Raw genomic sequence first — 22,062 nt, forward strand, 5'->3', positions numbered from 1 at the left:
AAGTGTTTGCAGATATTTTTTTTAGGAAGGGTTGTCCATTTTCAAGGGAGGTTATGCCGAATTTTTGGTAAACTGTCCTTGGAGGTGGTCCCCGCAGGATTTACTTCGGCTTTTAGGATGAAATTTGGGGTGGGTCTTGACACGTTGACACGCCCCGCATTCACCCCAAGAGACTTGGTGTAACATATTTCTTTCCCCGCTGAAAGCATAGCCATAACAGTTGTCACATTTGTAAATGGGAATATTACGGTATCCTAAAATTTCTTATCAAGAACAGTATATAAACAAATCCAAAATTACAAACCGTGTGGTGGACATAAATACCAAAACTGCCCGCATAAAATTAGAAGTAGCTAGGGAACGGCGTCGTTTGGAATTGCTCTTCTCTGCTCCAAAACCCTGACGCCGAATTAGTAGAAGAGTGTAGCGAAAAGTTCCAGACCCTAAACCCTGAAGCCACTGAGAGCCTGTAGACCCTTTAGCGAATATGTTGAGGAGAAATAGGAGGTTAGAGAAGGAGTACTTGTTCCGGAAAAGTAAAGAAACCCTAGAACGCAGCAAGTACGAGAAGAAGCGCAAGATTAGAGAAGCCGTGCAAGGTAATTTTTGTTTTTCACCTCAAGGGGGGCTCTGTCAATCAATTTCTGATTGTTTTGTTAATTTGCAGAGGGTAAACCGATTCCGACTGAGCTTCGAAATGAAGAGGCCCAGCTTCGCCAAGAGATCGATCTCGAAGATGAAAACACTGCTGGTATGGGCTCTATCGAGATTCTAGTAATTGCTTTTTTCAATTTTTTTTCTTGGGTGAATAGAAGCTGTGATTTGTCAGTTTTTGGTGGTAGATGTACTTGGAAAATTGATTGTTAGTAAATTGAATCCGGTAGCAGAGATAGTTTAGCTCATGTTTGATGGTATAATTTGAGTTCGATTAACGAGGAAGGAAGATGTTGTCTTTGATGCTTCTGTAAATGAATATGAGAAGGATGAATCCTTAAGAAGGACGAAATTGTAATTGTTGAATAGATATTGTGGAATAGATGTTTCAAGGTGTAGTTATTTATATGAGTTGATTGTTATTAAATTTTGAAATCTGGAAAGTTCTGATGCCAACTGTAGTGCTACTTCGTGTAAAAAGTGAAGAATAAGAGATAAGGTATTGTTAGCTAGAAATAGGTGTTTTCAATAAAATTTTGAATGTGGAGAAATTGAGATCATGTAGGTGCACCTTAGATGTTACTGAGTCATTTTGGATGAAGTTGAGTTCCTGTAACTTTTCTCCTGCTGTAGGACAAAGCTAGGGTGGGCTAGGAAGTTTAGAATCTTTAAGAAAAAGGCTGTTTGAGAAGAAAGAGAAGGTTTTAGGTTTTAGAGAATTTAGGGAATTGAGAGCAAAGGGGGGAGATAGCAGAGAAATAGGGTAGGAGAAGAGAAACCAAAGCTCCAAGCCTTTCTTGAAAACTCAATCTAATTCCATTCCAATCTGATGCAAATTACAATTTAACAGTTAGTTTCAAGTCTCAGGATTATAATTTAAATCTTGTAGATTTAACAGAAATTAGAAGGGTTATCACTATTGTGGACTTGAAAACTTTTGAATTGCTTGTTTAACACGCGGTTGATAAATATTTGAAATATACTTTTACATATATTGCCATTTGTTTTTCATTGTACACTTTATCTTGCTGTTGATTCTTCATGCATTTTCTAAACTCTAGTCCCGAGGACACATATCGATGATGAGTATGCCAAAGCATCAGAAAGAGATCCCAAAATTTTGCTAACTACTTCCAGGGATCCGAGTGCTCCACTAATACAATTCACGAAGGTTGGCCTGGCCTCTTTTTTCCTTGCAATCATATAGATTAGTCATATAGATGCACGTTCAGCATCCTTGACATTCAAATCATGCATTGTAGATTTATTGACATTTTTTTTTTCTTTTTTTCGAATGACACTACAGGAACTGAAACTTGTATTTCCTAATGCACAAGTAGTGAATCGTGGTGGTCAGGTTGGTGCGCTGTTTTCCAAATATTCTTTGGTTTATTTTTTCTTATTTTCCTGATTGTCTTTTCATGAATTTGTGGCTTCTAAATGATGCATTTGGCACGGGAATTTTGTAGTTTGTTTCAGTTGTTCTTACGTGGATATTAAAACTATGAACATGGATTTGAAATATACAGAAACACACATGCACCCTCTGTGCGATATTAAAATTATTCCTGGAAATTCAGTTTTTCACACATGTCAGCCTTGATTGTTTACGGTACTCACTTGCTTAACCATTGTTTGACAACCATAGAAAAATCTGCTTGCTAGCTGCTTTTCGCCACCACTAATGTTCTTTTAATGTCCATACAATTGCATCTGTAAGCAGTGAAACTAATTGTCCCTGTGTGATTAATTTGGAACTTCAGCATAAAGCTTTTCTCTTCACTGCCTTCTTTCTTAACAATATTGTAGCCTGCATTTCATGTTAAGTAGCAACATAACTTTGATAATGTAAAATGTCCAGTTGTTTCAGCTTCATGGACAGTTTTTGACTGTTCGATGCTGTTGAAAACTTCGTGCTATTTTGTTCACTTTTTCCCCTTAAATTTTACTTGTAGAAAATAAATCACTTGCATAATAATATTCTACTAGGAAGTTTCCAGAGGGGCACTACCTGATTTCACAAGAAGTATAAAAAAATAAGACAAAAATGAAGTAAAAAGAACTGATAACAAACTTTTGAAGTCTGAAGAAGGCTAAACAATGGAGATATTATATGTCCTGGTGTTACCTGGTATGTGTACTATAGGCTTTTAATGATTTGAAGCGTTGGGCATCTTCCATTGCTGAGGATATTCTTGACTATGATACTTTTTTTTATATTCCCAAATCATGCAGGTTATTTCTGAAATTGTTGAAAGTTGCCGTGCACATGACTACTCCGATGTTGTGTTGGTGCATGAACATAGGGGTAAACCTGATGGTTTGATCATATGCCACCTTCCTTATGGACCAACAGCTTATTTTCAACTATGCAATGTGGTAAGTAGTGTAATTAATTTTTTTTGTTAATGTAGGAAATATATTGATATTATAACTGATGTAAAACAGCTGAAAAATCTATATAACAGCAAATTTATTTGGGACTTGAGCAGCAGAATCAGGAAAAAGTAACTCAGTGGTATAGATTAAGCAAAGGGAGGACTGAGTTTAGAAGTGGTGATTCACAATACAGTTATAGAGGGGGTTTAGTTTTATTGCCACATGGATGAGATAGGTTAAGATTTTCAAATTATTAACTTCAAGGGTTAGTTGTACTGGAGAGGAGAATTGTTTATTCAAACCCACCAACAAAGTCATAGCTTCACATTTTACTTTCTTGCTGCTTTTGCGGCTATCATTTTTGCACTCGATCTATAGTTGTCTAGCATTTTAATAATAATTTTCTACTTTTAGGTTTCAAGACATGACATCAAGGACAAAAAAGCCATGGGAACAGTGCCACAGGCTTATCCACATTTGATCATTAACAATTTCACGACTAAGGTATCATATCTCATCTAAAGATTTCTACTCTCACTTTAAGTATACTGGCAATATAATTGTTCAGAGATGATAATCCATGTCTAAAATGAATGAATATTATGGTTTTTATGTCTAATTTTTGACAATGAAAATCAAGTTTTTACTGTTAGAAGCACCATTTGTATCATTTATCCTACTTAATTTGATTTTTTGCTTCGTCACCTATTTGATAGAATATAAATGGATGCTTTGGTCACTTGTGGGAAAGAGTTAAGTTTTGGGCATCGTTATGTGCTTCGACTTCTAAGGGTTTTAGGGATTATACTCTTTCTTCCATTATTCTTAACTGGCATGCAGTTGTAATATAAGTTGAGTTAGCATTGTCAGGTTCAGGTGGGTGCTAAGCCTTTGTTGCTAGCTGCCCTCTTTAGCTCTCTAAAGCAGACTCCTTCTACATTGCTTTTTGTTTACTTAAAAAGTTTTTTTTTATTATTTTTTTTATCAAAGATAAAAATAAATAAATGGATGCAGCTCTTCTCTCTCTCTCTCTCATTCATATGTATAGACAGTATGGTAATCCCTTCATGTTTTTTTGAGTTGGCGTACTATTACCTCTCATTATATATTTATCTTTTATTAATTCTGATTGTTGATAGTTGGGTGAGCGGACAGCAAATATTCTAAAGCATCTTTTTCCAGTGCCAAAGCCAGATACAAAACGCATAATCTACTTTTGCGAATAATCAGGACTACATTTCATTCAGGTTTGCTGTCTCATTCACTTTTAGTATTGATTTAGTTAGCAGCGACATTGATAACAATTGGATCCATCATATAACTTAGTAATATTTTCATATCTACCAGTCTGCTCTGGTCAAGTGTGCACGTGTTCCTTTGCTTCTTTTTAACAACAATTTTGAATCTACAGGCATCATATTTATGACAAGCCCGGAGGTCCTAAATCCATTGAGCTGAAGGAGATTGGTCCCCGGTTTGAGTTGAAGCTTTTCAAGGTTAGTGCTACACATTACATGCTGTATGTTATTGGGATTGTTTGGACAACCACTGTTTAAGACATATGTTATAAACACTCCTGCCCTCTAACTGTTTGAGCTTTCATCTCCAATTTTCACTGAACCAAACATATCCTTCAACTGAAAATGTTCATGTACCGTACCGGGCAATCATTTTCAAATGGTTGGAGTAGGCATTCCTTTATAAGTTAAAATGAAAATGAGCACTACCCAAAAATTTACCTCAGAATTACCAAATTGTGCAGTGGTGTGTGTAAAGTTTCATCTCTATTGATGAAAAGTTGTACTTTTCTTTGCTTATATGTCACTTTCTGGCTTTGTATCACAGATAAAGTTGGGAACAGTGGATCAGGATGAAGCGCAGAATGAATGGGTGCTCAAACCTTACATGAACACAGCCAAGAAACAGAAGTTTTTAGGGAACTGATACATTAAGTTGTTAGTTACAATTTTGGTAACCAGTCCCTCGTTATCTCTCTTTGATACAAACATGTATTCATAACAACCCATCAGTATAATTGTGCTCTGATTTGACTGAAAGATTTCATCTTATTTCCATATCCATTTTCGGTCCAAAGCCATAGCTGTGAAGGAATCATTATCTAACGAGTTCCATTGTAAGAGATTTTATTTATTTCAACCAACTTGTGCCCATTTTGATAGATAAACAGAATGGAAATTTTTCTGGTCGTGAAGAAAAAAAACGAGCTTATAAGGATCATTTTCAATTTACATTACATGAATTTGACATGTCAGTTTCTCCTTTTTGTAGCGAGGACAAGTAGATTTGACATGTGAGTCTCTACTTTATGTAGCGATTGATGGAAAAAAGACTCATCTCTCTGACCTCTCACTCTCGTGAAGCTGAAGAACGCTCGCTCTTTCTCTTGATCGTGAAGATCGAAAAACCGGTGAGTCTCATCGAGGAGAGGGGGAATTGTCCACTGATGAAGGGAGTTAGAATCAACTTCAATTTATGTTTGCACGTTCTTTACCTTTAAAAAATTTGGATTACGTCATGTCGATTTGATTTGGGACGTGACAAAAATCTGATTTGATTTGATTTGGAACAGTAACTGAGTTCTGACTTCTGAGTTTCTACTTCAATTAAAAATCTGATTTACTTTCTTTCAATTTTGGGTCGGGATGTAACATAATGGTTCGAACTCCTTTGTTAGATGTTGTCATTGCTTTTGTAACTGCACTTGATTGAATGCAATTTTATTTGATAAGAAGAAAAAATCATTTGTGTTGCAGCATTCAGAAATTATATTTATACAAGAGATCTTGTACTAAATCTCATAAATTTATCATACATTTGGTCAAAAGGCAAACAAATTCGAAATGATTAACATAATGACCATTCTTTCACTCTCTTGCCTGCTCTATTGTGAAATTGTCCCTAGCTGTTGAAGCATTATATGCCAATATGCCATTGCAATCAACTCTAAAGAGAGGTTGAATATACAATCATAAAGACAAAGCAAACCAAATCGGAAAGAAAAACAACTTCAAACCAAATTGAACCGAGCCAAAATAGCTGGACCGGTCCGGTTCATTTTGAAAGACTCGCTAAAACCTTTTTCTGTGGCACTAAAACCCTAACGTTCAAAAAAGTTGCAACTGATTTCTTCCCAACATGTCTGAAACCTCGCCAGAACTCGCTCTCCTCCGCCGCTACGAGCTCCGCCTCCTCCGCTGCACCCTCCTCTCTCCTCCTCCTCCTTCTCCGCCCAATCCCGAACCCTCCGATCAAACTCACCCCCTCTCCCCTCTAATCTCCTCCCTCCTCACTTCCATCGAGTCCGGCCAATACCTCGAAGCCCTCACCTCCGCCGACGCGAACCGACTCGTCCTCAAGCTCACCGACTCCGACTCGCTCGCCGACCCCGACCGAGTCTACTCCGAGTTGCTCCGCCGCGTGGAGTCGTTCATATGCGAAGAAGAAGAAGATGACGATGGTAGTGGCAAGGACCGGGCGTATAGAGTCGTCGTCGTGCTCTGCGTCGCCGTCGCTGCGTTGCTTGGTTTCACTCAGTCCAACTTAACCGGGTGAGTTCTGAGTCCGAGTCCGAGTCCTGTGAAATTTCATTTCTTTTTTGCTCTTTTAATTTGCTAATTAATTGGGGGTTTTTGAAAGGCTAGACCTTTGGAGGGGTTGCCGAGGTGTCCTTTGCCACTGGAAGTGCCCTTATGTGATGAGTGGGACAATTGGGCGCGTAATCAGCTCATGGCTGCTGGCTCTGACTTGCTTGGCAAGGTCCATAATCTTCAGGTATTTCATCTTTGGTCAATTTATTTAATTATGCTTGCTCTGATTTTCGAGGATAGGAGTGAAATTTGGCATTTCTGAAGCGAATTTTGAATTTCGTTTTGGTTTGTTAAATCTTATAGGTAGAAAAAAAAATGCCATTTCTTTACCTTATTAGGAAGCTGTGAGGCTTTATTTGGTTGTGTGAGAAAAGTGGTATTTATTGTGATGATTAGGGTACCGCCATTTCTTTACTTATGGAGATGCTGCTCCAATGCTTACCTGCCGTGTATAACCTACTAGAAAGAACAATTGGCCCTGAAACAGTGGAGCATGTGGTGTTCCTTTGTGCTTGGAAAATGAGGGTTTCGGTCTTTTGGCCTACCTATGAATTATTGAGTAAACTTGGTTCAGATCACTGCATTCAAAAACTTGGTTGGGATAAGGGTTTTGCGAGTCGCTTTCTGATAAGGTGTTGTAGGTATATTCAGTGTTGTCTAGCTTATAATCTGTGGACCATCTGGAAAGTTAGATGGGAGTATGTGAGCATATGTAGATGAGAATTGGGAGTGATTGCGGTTGTTTACTGGGATTAATTTTTTTTCTTTTTTTTTTCCTTTTCGTATACTAAACCTCTTCTCAAAGTAAACATCGTCTTTGGATATCAGTAGGTTTGGTTCAAGTGTTGTACATTGAATGTTGTTTTGGCAACTTCTGTATAATCACTGTGGCGCCTATTTGACATGTGAACCATTATTCTTTTTTGTAGTATATAATTTATGCAAAGATATTGGTCATGAAGATGAAAGATTTGTTATTTGAAGGAAGTGGGTCTTGTGCATATGGAATTAGGAGCCTTTCGTGGTGGCTCGCTAGGGTCACTTTTCTCCATCAGCGCATTCTCGATGACCGGTCTTCATCTCTGTTTGACCTTTTGCATGTCTTCACAAGTGAAAGTTTGAATCATTTTGGCACTTTGGAGAAAGTAACAAGTTATTGGGGTAGCAATTTGCATAATGGCGAGGGCGCGACACTTGTCTCAGCGATTCATCTGGAAGCTGGAATGATGGAATACATCTATGCACGAGTTGATTCCTGCAGGTAAGCTGCTGAGTTGTCTTGGGGATTTCTTGTTGGCATTTTTTGGTTCATGTGATTCTGCTATCCTGCAATCTACTACTTAACAAAGCTATCTCATAAATAATGAGAGGCTGATTAGGTTTTCTTTCACATCCATGCTCTCTTTTATTTTATTTTATTTTATTTGGTATCAGGTTGCATTTTGAATCAGCTGAAGCAGCAGCTGGAGTAAAGCTTTCAGTTACGGGGGTTCTTGGCTTCCGTACTATACATCAGGTAATGCTGAATGTGTGTAAAACTTCGTGCTATTTACGTTTTCAGATCTGCTTCTTACCTTTGCACATCATGTCTTTGTAAAGGTTGAACCAAAGGCACAAATGGTACTTAAAGCAAACACAACTTCATCAAAGAGTGTGGCTCTCTGTCCCTCTGAAACCACTGGCCCCCATAAATCAGATTCTATCAGTAGAAATGATATATCTAAGCAGCCATCTGAGTCCGATGAGGCTTCTGATATATTATTGACTCCAAGATTGGTAGAGAATGACAGCAATTCTGGCATTCAAGTCGGTGACACTGCTGCTGACCCTTTGAGTGCAATCCATCAGGCAGTAATCCTGGCTAAATGCCTTCTAATCGAGAAGAGCACGCGACATGATGACATGCAGAGTAAGTATTCTTGATATAACTTTGAATTTGAATGAGTGCATCTGTGCGTGTGAGCAGAAGAATTCTGAATTATGGGGCATTTTGTTCTAGATTCTACCTTTGACAGAAATACAAATCTACTTAAATGCAATGTGCTAGCTTTTGTTGGTGAAAGGAACCATAGACATCTACTAGTGAGAAGTTGACCTTGTATATTGGAATATAAGTGAAATTGTAGAACTTATTCAGGTTTATATTCTTGAGGATCCTTTCATTAGAAATGTCATGTATGTCTGGTAAAAGTCATTAATATGTTGGCCATATTGGTATAGCATTCTAGAATGAACGTAAATATCATTTAAACTAATTTTATTATTTTATTCTTCGAGCACATTCGTTTTTCATACTAATATATTTGAGCTCCTACTTTTGTTTACTCACCAACCCAAACTTATATTTTTCAGGATGGGAAATGGCTCCATACATCGAGGCAATTGATTCTCAGCTATCATCATATTTTATTGTAAGTATTGAATTCCTTAAATATATATTTTTGTACTTGAGATATTTAAACTTCACTGTATTTTATAAATTTTAGGCAATCGTTCTTTCTGATGACCGTTATAAATGTTGGTCCATACTGTAAAAGTTTGAATGTGGGGAGAAAGGAACTTTTGTGGTGGATACGACAATGGAGCTATTACAAAAAAACTGAAAAAGAGTATATATTCTTTTGTGAATTGTTCGTTTAAGTTGGTTTCAAATATGTTTTATCTTGCTGTTGAAACTTGAAATAACTAGTTATAGTTATTTGGAATGTCTATTAGCAGTAACTTCTTGAAACATGATGGACTGACTGGTTGCCAAATAGAGTTCCTGACAAAGTGACTCCACTCCAGTTCGTTGGACACAGATTTAGTCGTTGACTCACTATGGAGTATAGATCATGTAACTTTAGTGTTTTACAAGTACAAGGCCCAGAAACATCGATAATCTGAAATGAGCTTATACCCTACGTAGATCTGCATACTTTTAATGACTTGTGCTGAAATAAAGTTGCTTCATGAAATCTTTAATCATAAACTGCAATGGTGTGTGCCTAGAACTTATCCTTGATTGGTTTATTGCTAATCTTAAATTTATCCCTTTTAATTTACTTAATTATTTTCTCTTCATCAGATACGACGATGCTGTGATGTCCTACGTATTCGGTGGGAGTCGACACGTAGTCACACAAAGCAACGTGCATTGATGATGATGGAAACATTGGTATGATCTGGCAGATTTATTGAAAAGATACCAAGTGGTGTCATGGATATTTTCTGCTTTTCTCATTCAGTCGTTATCTCTCTCTTCTTCTTAATAGCTTGGCTGGATTATCCAAGTCTAAAGCTCCATTTTAATTATTTACTTAAAATTGTTTGAAGGCACTGCTAAGTACTTAAGACACTTTTCTTGCTGGCAAAATCAAGCTTGACTTTATATTTCCTGAACTATCCATAATCAGCTACTTGATTTACTTTCTTTTTAGTATGGCTTACATAGGCTACATTATGGTTACCAGCTCTGCAGTTCAATCATGAATGTGATAAGAACTGTATTCATATACATAAAACACAGAAATTAAGAATAACTTGAAGACATATAGTGGTTTTCTTTACTTTTGTTGGATGGAGCACTCTTCTGATCTCTGCTTCTCTTAATGCATATTTGACTTTAAACTGCCAGTGCCTGGGCTGATATTGTTTTCTAGTTCTTGCATTTCTAAATTCTCAGTTAGTTGTGGAAGTTTGTTTCTGTAGAAGCTCAGAAAAAAATCGTTGTTTCAGGTTCAGGGTATCAACAAGCCCTCTCCAGGAGTGGCAGAAAGGATTCCTTTCTGCTATGGAATTTATATCCCAACAGTTTCAGCCTTGCGGAAGTATATCTTCATCTTTTTGTCGGCTTCTGAGTTTTTATTTTTCCTCTACAAAAGCTTTATTTTTGCCTCTCTTGTTGTTTCTTATTGACGGGGCTTGCTGATATGTTTTCTCATTCCATTATAGGGAATATGGTGAACTTTGTGTTCGTTGTGGTCTGATAGGAGAGGCAGTCAAAATTTTTGAGGACTTGGAATTATGGGATAACCTAATATTCTGCTATAGGTGTGAAGCAACTTATTGCAAAACTCAATTTTACTTTTATGTATTATTTTTAATTTTCATGTTTCATTCCAAATTGAGTCATCTGAGATGTCATATCAAAAACAGCTTGATGGAGAAAAAAGCAGCAGCTGTTGAACTGATCAAGACACGGCTTTCTGAAACACCTAATGACCCCAGGTTATGGTATGTATTAGGCTTCCTTTCAACTTTTGTAAGCAAAAGGTTTTGTTTATCTTTAATTTCTAGTTTAGCGTGGGTTGCTAGTTCATTTACACCCACCATTCTTGTATCTTTAGACGGACCAATGCGTATGAATAGTGATTTTCTTAGTTTATCTTTTCTAGGTTCATTGTCCTGCAATTCTTAATATGTGCACGACAGTATTTAGATCAAACCATTTTGCTGACTTGGAAACGTTTGTAGGTGTTCACTGGGTGATGTTACTAATGACGATGCCTGCTTTAAAAAGGCCCTAGAAGTTTCAAATGATAGGTCAGCTCGGGCTAAGGTGATCCCATCCTACTATTTTGTTGTAGACTTTTCTCAAGTTTACTTCTATGGATTTTTCCTAATATTACTTTTTCTAAATGACAGCGGTCTCTTGCACGCAGTGCATACAACAGGGGGGAGTATAGAACATCAAAACTCCTGTGGTATTTTATCTTTCAAGCCTTCCTCATCCTCTGCTTTCTACATATGACTTCGTTTAGTTGATAATCTTTATAACTCTTGTTTTAATATTCCTGTTCTCATTTTCTTTTGACATTTAAAAATGATACTTTATAACTCATTAACGATATTGGTATTCTGTCTGTCATATTCAGGGAGTCTGCAATGGCCTTGAATTCTCTGTATCCTGATGGCTGGTTTGCACTAGGGGCTGCTGCATTAAAGGTAACTTATTATTCACTATGTATATTATATGCTATGTGTTGCAATGGTAAGAGAATATTGCATCATGCACATTTTGACCTGTCTTATCTTACAAATTTGAGCTTTTTTCTGTGGTTATACAACATTACAGGATAGGGATATTGAGAAGGCACTAGATGGCTTTACTCGGGCTGTTCAGCTTGATCCTGAAAATGGGGAGGCATGGAATAATATTGCTTGTTTGTATGTGTTCTTCCCCTTGTAATGTCGTGCACATCAATTCCAAGCATTATTATTATTTTATTCTATCTGGTTATTGTTAATAGCAATATATATGGTTTAACACACGTTCTATATCGGAAGTTAGATGTTTGATAATTATTGGGGCCATCAGCTATGTCTAAAAATAGAAAGTAATGGTGAAACTTGTTGTATTCATTTAGCAGGGGTGGTATCTCACTTTATTTCCTATCTTTATATTTTTGGAATATATTTGATAAAAGTTGGGTTTACACGAGGTTGATTACATTCCCCTAGGGTTGCATTTTCATTGTTAGAATTTTAAACTCTAGGGGACCTACACAACTGGAGTTAGGTTGTTCTGTATAGTCCACACATTATAAGTGAGTATTTAATGAAGAATGGGTTCCATGCCATTTTAATTGTGTTTATTATCTGATTACACGTGATGATACACTACAGTTAATAATTTTGTATTCTACAGTTAATAATTGTGTTTATTACCTGATTATACATGATGATACACTACAGTTAATAATTTTGTATTCTAGCAGCTCATTTCAACAATCTTTAAACTCTTGCTGTACTAATTATGCAGGCATATGATAAAAGGGAAGAGTAAAGAAGCTTTCATTGCATTTAGAGAAGCGCTGAAGTTCAAGTTGGTTCCTTCTCCATTAATCAAACTGTCACTCGCGCACACACTCATTCTCTCTATTTATAGTTGCATCCCTCCCCTTTTACTTCATTTTATTTATTGACACTTTCTATGACTGGTGACAGACGAAACAGCTATCAACTGTGGGAGAACTACAGCCATGTTGCTTTAGATGTTGGAAATGTTGCTCAGGCAAGTGATTTCCCTCAAAAAAGCACATATATATAAATATATATTTTCACATGAGATATGCTTGGTGGTCTGTGTGAGTCTTAGCTTTTCTGGATGATGGCAGAGACACCATATGAAATAAAAAGAAAACTTATAAGGATCAAAGAAATATGAAGAAGCAGTTAGTTAGAAAGTAATCAGGCAAATAATCATATATAATGTCCATAATGTCTTTATGTTGTTCACTGCTCAATATCACGCTAGGCAGTCCATGCTATTCTTCAATCACTTCTAAGCTTTTCTATTGTTGTTAACTTTTTATAGGCTCTAGAAGCTATACGGATGGTGTTGGATCTTACTAATAATAAGAGGATTGATGCTGAATTATTGGAAAGAATTATGACAGAGGTGGAAAGCATGTCTTCACCTACTAATTCAGCAATGACTGATAATGATGATAACTCTTTCATGAGTGGGACGACAAATACAGAATCTGAGGTGGGAAAGTCTCGGGAAGCTGAGCACTTGGTAGAATTTCTTGGAAAAGTTCTACAACAGGTGCAATTCACTTTTAGTTATGCTTTCCCTAACCCAAATATGTGTATACTTTTATTGTAAATGATTCTAAATATCAGGTATATAAATACTATATAAGCACAATATATGTATTGATCCATTACATATCTTTCGGTGTCTTGTTATGCTTTTTTTTTTTTCTCGCTTCCTCTGTTGAATGAGATGGGGCAAGCAAATGGTATTGAACATTTGTGCAAGATCTATTCACAGCTTTTCCGATGAGCATTTGTAAAACAGAAAAAAAAAAAAAAAATAAATGTAATAGTTGACTAGTTGCATGTTATTGCATTTTGTTAAAATAAACTTAGAGCATAGAATATGTATTTTGATTTTGAAGAAAAGGGGTGCAAATATTAAAGCCTTACTAGAAGTTTTCTAATTTTTCCCTCAAATTTTTCTTAATGTCGGGTCTTATATAAGCTAATCAGGACTTATAAATGATGGTCTTGTCAGCTATTTCAAACTGTTTATCTTAGTTAAAGACATTGAGTGATTAGCAGATTACGCTGAAAACACTTGTATATTTTTCTATGTGTACATAGATAGTTCGAAGTGGAAATGGAGCAGATGTTTGGGGCTTGTATGCTAGATGGCAAAAAATGAAAGGAGACCTTGCAATGTGCAGAGAAGCTTGGCTAAAGCAAGTCAGATCATACCAGGTTTCTAGTGCTGAGTTACCTAGTCTTCTATTTATTTACTTTTTATTTTTACAATTTTTCTGCACTTCAACAATTTATATATGCACAAGGTCCTCTCTACTCGGGCAGGGTAGTTTTTAGCCACTTAAGCTGCCAACTGGATTATTATATATATTATAGAAAAACTTATCTCCAATACCAAGATTAAACTATTCCATTATAGTATGCTTTGTCGAAGTGCGAGGACCATAGATCTCATTCTCATGTCTAGAAATTGTAGTTTCCCAAAAAAAAAAAAAACATGTCTTGAATGCAAGTGGAACAACTGCCTAGCAACAAAATATACAAGTGTATAAAAATGTTGAGTTTAGGGAAACTGTATTGCATATTGTGATGAATATAAACAATGATGCATTTCCTAGTTTTTGTTTGGATTTATCTCTTTTCGGTTGGCTCATGGTTACATTTTGTCTTTTAAAGTCTCAAAACTAGTCATAATTTCAATTTTTTAATCACGTATTCTTTAGAATGCAAAAATGACAAGGAGTATTTTCAGGGATCTGATTTGTGGAAAGATAGAGATCGGTTTAAAAAGTTTGCAAAATCCTCCTTGGAACTGTGCAAAGTGTATATGGAGATTTCTTTGTCTACAGGCAGCCGTGATGAACTTCTTTCAGCTGAAAGGCACCTAAGGAACATAATTAAACAGGTAAGATAGTTGGCCTTTCAGAAAGTTAACATTGGAGTATGTTATTGCCACTTAATATTTTGACATGTGATATACTATAAGACAATTTTCATCACTTGATATCTCACTAATACCTTTGCAAATGATACATTTGGGACATTTCAGGCAGAAAGTTTCTCAGACATGGAAGAACTTCAACATCTTAAAGCTTGCCTTGATGAAGTAAAGTTAAAACTTGATTCTGAAAGTGTGTCTACTTAAAAGTTTCTTTCGGTGCCTTCTCGGAGATTTGATGTACATATAAAGACAAGGTTAGACGTGCTGCTATAGCATCTCATCTTCATTCTCTTAATTTGTTAGCTATTGAATAACACATTTTAAACTATAAAATTCTTAATTTGGACCTGTACCAGATGTATTGCTTCACAATCATAGTAACGGGCTTGGGAGTGGTTTTGAAACTGTCAACTATGTTTTAACTATTATTGTTAATGTTTTTGTTATTGGCAGGAAGTCTGTTGGACCCTTGGTTGATTGGCAGGTATGCGCTGTTACCCTTCTAATCATTGGAACATTGGTGGCTTCCTACTTGATCTTCACCGAGTTCGTGTTGATATGAAGTGCATGTAGAAATATCCTTTCTATGATTTTTACCCGCCATCATATCGGAAAGTGAGAAGTATTGTTTTCTTTGATCTGGACTTCTGGAGGATTGGTAGTTGCTGTTTGGGTTCATCTGACACAATGTTTTCTTGTCATAAAGCAGGTCATCAATTTTGCCAAATATGATTAAAAGGAAACGTTCAATCATTAGTATTAGGACAGGCCAATACAGTTAGGATCTATGTTCTTACTATAGGTTGGCAATCTCATAGATACTAGTGAATTTTTTGTATTTATCATCATGAATCAGGTTGATGAGGAGCTTGAGATTGCTTGTACTTTAAATCTTTTACCGGTAGAAACCCAAATGAGAGTCAGATACCCAATGTTGAGAGTTTCCAGTGATTAATGCAGTTCGAGAGACAGTCATGTATTTGTCTTCCCGCTTTGAAGTTGCACTTGCATTTCCGTAGTAAAGATACTCTTTTTAGCTTATGTATATATCTATTGTTCCCTAACGTCAAAACTACTAACTCGCTAACGAGTTTTGACTGAGATTCGGCAGATTGGGTTTTCCATTTTCTACTGCTTTCCCTTCTATTGCCTCATTTTTCAGTACAAAACCTCAACTTTGGAAATATGTGATGGAAATATGGACTTTTCAACTTTGGAAATATGTCATGGGAGACCCTCCAAGTCTTCAGCTACGGGTCTACCTCAACCACGATGAACTAGTTTGACTTTGAACTTTCTTTCTGGCTAATAGTAGCAATAATGGCAGCGGAGTGGGCACAATTTCATTTGAGATTGAATCCTAATTTTTCCGACAGCAGAAATGGTGGTGGAGGTGTTTCTGGGCGCTTTTGTTCATTTGCTGCTCGAGAGGTTGGCCCCCCACAACTTGCTCAGTTTTGGTCAATTCCACGGCGTCGAGAAGAAGCTCAAGAAATGGAGTGCCACTCTGTCAGCAATTGGAGCTGTGCTGCAGGATGCTGAGAAGAAGCAACTCACAAGCGAGGCCGTGAAGCTGTGGCTGGATGAGCTCATACACTTGGCTTTTGACATGGATGACATCTTGGACACCTTTTCTACCCAGCTTTTGGTGATCAATCACCAAAATGGGGCTGGTACAAGCAAGGTACGACGCCTCTTTTCGGGAGTCAAGTTCAACTTTAACATGAACTTGGAAATAAATGACATTGCTGACCGATTAAAAGTAGTTTCTGATAGAAAAGATAAGCTGGGTTTAGTGTATAGTGATGATCCATATCACCCTCGGGCATCACAAAGGTTGCTGAGTTCATATGTGTTGGATGGACCTGTGGTTGGAAGGGAGGATGACAAGAGAAAGATAGTTGACTTGTTGTTAAGAGATCATGAGCCTCGTTGTGCCATCAATTTCCAAGTCTTGGCCATTGTTGGGATGCCGGGACTTGGCAAGACCACACTTGCAGGGCATGTGTTTAATGACAAGGAAATGAGGCAGTTCAATCCAAAGGTGTGGGTATCTGTTTCTGATGGCTTCAGTCTAGAGAGAGTTACGAAAACAATTTTCAAGTTAGTCACATCCCGGGATTCTGATGATTTAGATGAGTTCAGTAAAGTGCAGGATCTTCTGAGTGAGGCATTGGCAGGCAAAAAGTTTCTAATTGTTTTGGATGATGTTTGGAGTACTTGTGACTATGATTCATGGACAAAACTCCAGTCTCCCTTTCGTGTTGGAGCACCAGGAAGTCAGATACTGGTGACTACTCGTGAAGAAAAAGTAGGAAAATTGATAGGAGCCACTCAGGTTTATGATTTGAAGACCCTATCAGATGAGGATTGTTTGGAAGTATTTCAGCAACATATTAACAGTAATAGACCACCAAATTTTAATCTTCTTTGCAAGAAGATTGTTGAAAAGTGCAGTGGATTGCCATTGGCTGCAAAGACTCTTGGTGGTATTTTACGCTGTAAGGAAGCTGGCAGTTGGGAAGAAGTATTGGATGATAAATTGTGGAGTACATCAAATAGTGAGAGCAATGTTCTCACAGTACTGAAATTGAGCTATCATTATCTTCCTTCGAATTTGAAGAGGTGCTTTGCATATTGCTCAATACTTCCAAATCAATACGAATTCGGGAAAAAGCAGTTAATAGTTCTATGGATGGCAGAGGGTTTTCTTCATCAATCAGGAAGCAAGGAGATGGAAGATATTGGTGGTGACTATTTTGCGGAGCTATTGTCTCGGTCATTGTTTCAGAAGTCAAGCAAAAATAATTCAAGATATGAAATGCATGACCTTGTTGGTGATTTGGCACGGTGGGCTGCAGGAGATATATGTTTTAGATTGGAGGATAAGCTGGATGGAAAATGTTCTCCAAAGACTCGTCATGCAACTTATATTTCTGGCAAGTTTGATGGGGTAAAAAAATTTGAAGCCTTCTCTAAAGCCAAACGTTTGCGGACTTTCTTACCAGTTTCGGTTTCATATGGTCATGAGAATTATCAAACTCGTAAGGTTGCTTCTGATTTATTACCAAATATGAAGTACTTACGGGTGCTCTCTTTTAATGGCTATCAAATGACTGAACTGCCGGATTCAATTGGTAGACTAAAGCATCTAAGGTACCTTGATCTTTCTTACACATTAATATTGTGTTTGCCTGATTCAATATGCTCTCTTTACAACTTACAGACGTTGATATTGGAACATTGTTCTAAATTGAAGGCACTACCTTCAAACATGAGTAATTTAAGTAATTTACGTCATCTCAACAATTCTAGCATGCTTTCTTTGGAAGGAATGCCTCCCCAGTTAGGTCAATTGACTAGCCTGCAAACATTATCCTGTTTTGTGGTGGGCAAAGCTAGGGTGTCAGGTGTGAAGGAGATAGGTCCCTTAAATCTTCTTCGTGGGACATTATGCCTCTCAAGATTAGAAAATGTCAGTGATGTGGAGGATGCAAGACAGGCTGACTTGATGCGCAAGGAAGGGCTTGATGCATTGCAACTAGAATGGAGTGGCAGAGGAGAAAAAGAACCAGATGTGCTTGACATGGTAAAACCTCATAGAAACCTCAAAGAGCTTACCATAAAAGGCTATGGGGGTTTGGAATTGCCATCATGGATATGTAATCCTATATTCTCTGTTCTGGTGCTTTTGAGGTTAGAGAATTGTAATAATTGTCAATTCTTGCCACAACTTGGCCAATTACCGTCTCTCAAGGAACTCTTCATAAGAGGAATGTCTGAAGTAATAAGTGTTGGTGTTGAGTTTTATGGAGAGGGTACCTTATCTTTTCCAGTACTGGAGAATCTTGTGTTTGAGGATATGCAACAATGGAAGGGATGGTTTCCTTGTGAAGAAGATCAAATTGGAGTGTTTCCTTCCTTGAAAATGCTTTCTGTCATTAGGTGTCCCCAATTGGTTGTCTCTGTTTTAAACTACAATCAACTTTGTGCATTACAAGTCCATGACTGCTACGGGGTGGTATTTAGAGGTGCTGTTGGCTTTGAGTTACTTGAGCATATGTATCTTTCAAATTTGTCAGTGTTGAGACTTGAAATTGAGAAATCTGCAGAATGCATGAGGGGCTTCGGAAATGTCAAAGGTTTGGGAATTACTAATAGTGAGGAATCATCATCTTCCTGGCAGAACGAGGATATAATACTGCAGCACCTGAGTTCTCTTCGTAGTTTGTTTATTGAAAGGAACTCCAAGCTTCTTCAATTGCATCACCTGACATCACTTCAAGCGCTTCGCTTATATAGATGTGAAAGTCTAGTTTCTATTCCGGAAACATGTTTGCCACCTTCTCTTAAAGATCTGTGGATTGAAAGGTGCGATTCTCTTACCTGTTTTGCAAGTTACCAGATACCTCCAAGTCTAAGAAGAGTAGGAATAAGAGAATGCAGAAGGTTGAAATTACTAGTTGGGGAGAATGTAGAAGGTTCCTCATCCTCTTCTTCTTCTCACTATTTGATGCAAGAGGATACATCTTGTCTCGAGTACTTGGAGGTTTGGGAATGTCCATCTCTTGCATCCTTATCATCCAGAGGCCAACTACCCAGGACACTTAAACACCTTCACATAAGGGATTGTGAACGACTGGAGTCAATAACAAATATGTTCCACAGGGAAACTTGTCTTGAGCATATTGTGATACAGAGTTGTGCAAACCTTAAATCCTTACCAGACGGCCTATGCGACCTCACTCATCTTCAACAGTTAATTGTTATGGATTGTGGAAGTCTTCTATCCTTCCCGAGTGGAGGGTTACCAACAGCAGCCTCCAACCTGACAAGCATCTTTGTCTACAATTGTGATAGCTTGGAAGCTTTCCCCAGAGGAATGGACAAGCACATCTCTCTTCAGACATTGTGGATTGGTTACTGTGAAGGTTTGGCATCCATTCTAGAAGAGGGTTTTTCCCCAAACCTAGTTGAGCTTTACATTGTGAACCCTTTACGTTGCAAGCCGCTCTCTGAATGGGGGTTGCAGTTGCACAGACTCAATTCCTTGAAAGAGTTGTGGATCCAGGGTGTTGATCCAAAACTGGTATCATTTCCACCGGAGGAGATGGAGATGCGGCTACCTAAATCTCTCATTAAAATCAGAATTGGAGACTTCCCAAAGCTAAGGTGCCTATCCAGCAAGGCCCTTCAGTCACTCACCTCTCTTGAATCTCTTAGAATTGAAGATTGTCCAAAGCTAGCATCCATTCCGGAGGAGGATCTGCCTATTTCACTTACACAACTCCATATCTCCAATTGTCCTCTGCTAAAGAAGAGATACAGACCAGGAAAAGCGCCACACTGGCCCAAAATATGCCACATTCCTTACATACAGATCGGATAGTACACACCAAAAGGCTTGTAACCGGAATCCCTTCTCCCCAGGTGAGCAAGTACGTCCAATATTGGTGTTATCCATTCTTATCTATGTGTTGTGATATTTGACAAGAGGAGCTAAAGAACCTTATAATGCTGCAGGATTCCAACCTGTTTTCAGATTATATGGTACTAAAGGCAACTCAATTCTTGTTGTTGGTTACTAATTTCTGCACTTATCTGTGTTTGGTTTGCAGGTGTTTAGGCACCAACTACAAGTACAAGGTTGAGAGAGCTGCATGAGCAATGTGAAGGTGAATGTGCAATCCAATCTTGCTTTTTGTATGATTCATATTATATTTATGAGCCTCTTTTGAGTTGCTTAGATGTTCAATAAGCAAATTTGCTGCACATATAACACAACTTTGATCATAAAAATGTTTTACTTTATTCATAACCATTTAAGTAGGAGTAATTATACCGATATATAATAGCGTTAAGGAAGTAGTACCGTTCATTCCATGTGCGAAATGACGGTGCTGCCCCTAGTTTTGTTTAATTTACAATATTGTCATTGATCACGACAAAAAGACAGTTGTGCTCTCTGACTACCACCTTTTTTTTTGTCGGAAAAAAAAAATATACCTATATATAATAGCGTTAAGGAAGTAGTATTGTTCATTCTGTGTGCGGAATGACGGTGCTGCCCCTGGTTCTGGTTAGTTTACAGTATTGCCATTAATCTCGATAGAAAGACGGTTGTGCCTTTTGACTACTACCTTTATTTTTTTGGTGGAAAAAAAAGAAAAAAATGGTAGTCAGGGGACATCCTACCACCTGTCGAGCTAGGATGTTGCATGTTGTTGCTGCGTGTCGTCATCGTCTTTTTCCATGAAGACCTAACGTGTCTTTCTGCCTAAGAATATGGTCGCCATTTGTTGTTTTGCTCCCTTTGTGATTTTCCCCTCCGGTTTGCATGTCTTCTTCATCTCGATCCATATCTCCACAAAAAGCTAGCTTTTTGTGAAATCAAATACCACAACAACTGTTTATAAACAAACGCAAGGATTTCGAAACAATATAAAGTATTTTGAAGCGAATGCGTGCTCCAGTTTCTGCTCAATAGGTTTTTCCCTTTCTCTTTCCTTTTTCCAATGTTCTAAAAATCGGTCTGGGCGGCCGTCTAGGCGCCGCCTAGGTGCTCGGCGTCGGCTGCCCGTTCCGATTTCAAGGTAATCGTTTGAGTTAGTCGGAAGACAGAAAATCGGCTGCCTAGGCTACTAGGCGGGGTCTGGGCGGATCTCCGATTACCTTTTTTTTCTGAAATTTTCGTCTACTCAACCTTAGATTCAGGCCATTAGAGGTCTGGGCTTCATCTATTTTGGCATCTAGGTTTTTATTCCAATCAAATAAAGAAGAGAACAGAGAGAAAGAGAGGATCAAAGAGAGAAGAGGAAGCAGAGGACGGTGGGTATGGGGATGATGTTGTTCTTTGATGAGTATGCAAATCCATCAAATCCATAACAGAGGAGAAGACAGAAGCAATCCAGATCCACTCTTCTTCTCCAGAAAAAAAACTATTAGTAACCCTTCATTATAGGGTCGAAGAAGAAACTGGTGCGAAGAAGTTAATAAGAGTGACTTGGTTTGGAGCTTTTAATGTAGATGAGAAAGCAAAAGGACCACAGTGTTTTAGTAATGGGGATGGGCTGCTTCTCTTCTCTGCTTCAACTTGTAAAATAAGCGCTTTTGTGCTTGCGTCTGCTAGAGAAAGAGATGAAGGGAGAGATGAATATATAATTATATTAGCTTAAACGGCTAAAGACATAAATGACCTCATATAAACTTGGGCTCTATATTTGATCATGGGCTTATCAACGTACCCCAACAAAATCTTTTACTTCTAACTTTTTTTTTATCAATAACTATAAATTTTTAATTATTTATCATATAAAATCTAAAAAACTGAACTCAAAAGTAATGACATTAGATCAAAATTTTGAGCATTTTCACTATTTTCAGATATTATACTACCTAATAAATATTTATATAATTATCTATTATTAAAAAATAAAATAAATATAAAAATACAAATCTAATTAATCCCCGATTAATCTCCGATTAATC

At 37.5% G+C, this 22,062-nt stretch overlaps 3 protein-coding genes and 1 pseudogene across 4 annotated transcripts; all 4 read left to right on the top strand.

Annotated features, from left to right (window-relative positions):
• Positions 1-345: 345 nt before the first annotated feature.
• LOC101291639 lies at positions 346-5,190 on the top strand (annotated as a pseudogene). Its single transcript, XR_184903.1, has 9 exons — positions 346-599; positions 668-751; positions 1,716-1,825; positions 1,961-2,011; positions 2,890-3,033; positions 3,448-3,537; positions 4,173-4,280; positions 4,445-4,529; positions 4,879-5,190. The product of XR_184903.1 is annotated as a U3 small nucleolar ribonucleoprotein protein IMP4-like (transcript).
• A 999-nt stretch (positions 5,191-6,189) lies between these two features.
• On the top strand, positions 6,190-15,548 carry LOC101301606 (tetratricopeptide repeat protein 27 homolog). The gene is made up of 21 exons (XM_004305337.1): positions 6,190-6,602; positions 6,696-6,825; positions 7,571-7,902; positions 8,076-8,157; positions 8,241-8,550; positions 8,994-9,052; positions 9,709-9,798; positions 10,359-10,450; positions 10,575-10,673; positions 10,779-10,856; positions 11,097-11,181; positions 11,268-11,326; positions 11,498-11,567; positions 11,698-11,789; positions 12,385-12,447; positions 12,570-12,636; positions 12,940-13,173; positions 13,734-13,850; positions 14,386-14,538; positions 14,683-14,828; positions 15,028-15,548. The coding sequence occupies exons 1-20, from the start codon at positions 6,190-6,192 to the stop codon at positions 14,776-14,778; spliced, it is 2,721 nt and encodes a 906-aa protein (XP_004305385.1). The 3' UTR covers positions 14,779-14,828; positions 15,028-15,548.
• A 407-nt stretch (positions 15,549-15,955) lies between these two features.
• LOC101301897 (putative disease resistance RPP13-like protein 1-like) lies at positions 15,956-19,185 on the top strand. The gene is made up of 2 exons (XM_004305338.1): positions 15,956-18,878; positions 18,980-19,185. Exons 1-2 carry the CDS (start codon positions 15,956-15,958, stop codon positions 19,183-19,185), a joined length of 3,129 nt encoding a protein of 1,042 aa, XP_004305386.1.
• Positions 19,095-20,256, top strand: LOC101291935 (putative disease resistance protein At3g14460-like). The gene is made up of 2 exons (XM_004303013.1): positions 19,095-20,012; positions 20,193-20,256. Exon 1 carries the CDS (start codon positions 19,232-19,234, stop codon positions 19,961-19,963), a length of 732 nt encoding a protein of 243 aa, XP_004303061.1. The 5' UTR covers positions 19,095-19,231; the 3' UTR covers positions 19,964-20,012; positions 20,193-20,256.
• The last annotated feature ends 1,806 nt before the right edge of the window (positions 20,257-22,062 follow it).

The sequence above is a fragment of the Fragaria vesca genome, linkage group LG6 (assembly GCF_000184155.1).
Source record: "Fragaria vesca subsp. vesca linkage group LG6, FraVesHawaii_1.0, whole genome shotgun sequence".
In the NCBI taxonomy this organism is placed as follows: domain Eukaryota; kingdom Viridiplantae; phylum Streptophyta; class Magnoliopsida; order Rosales; family Rosaceae; genus Fragaria; species Fragaria vesca.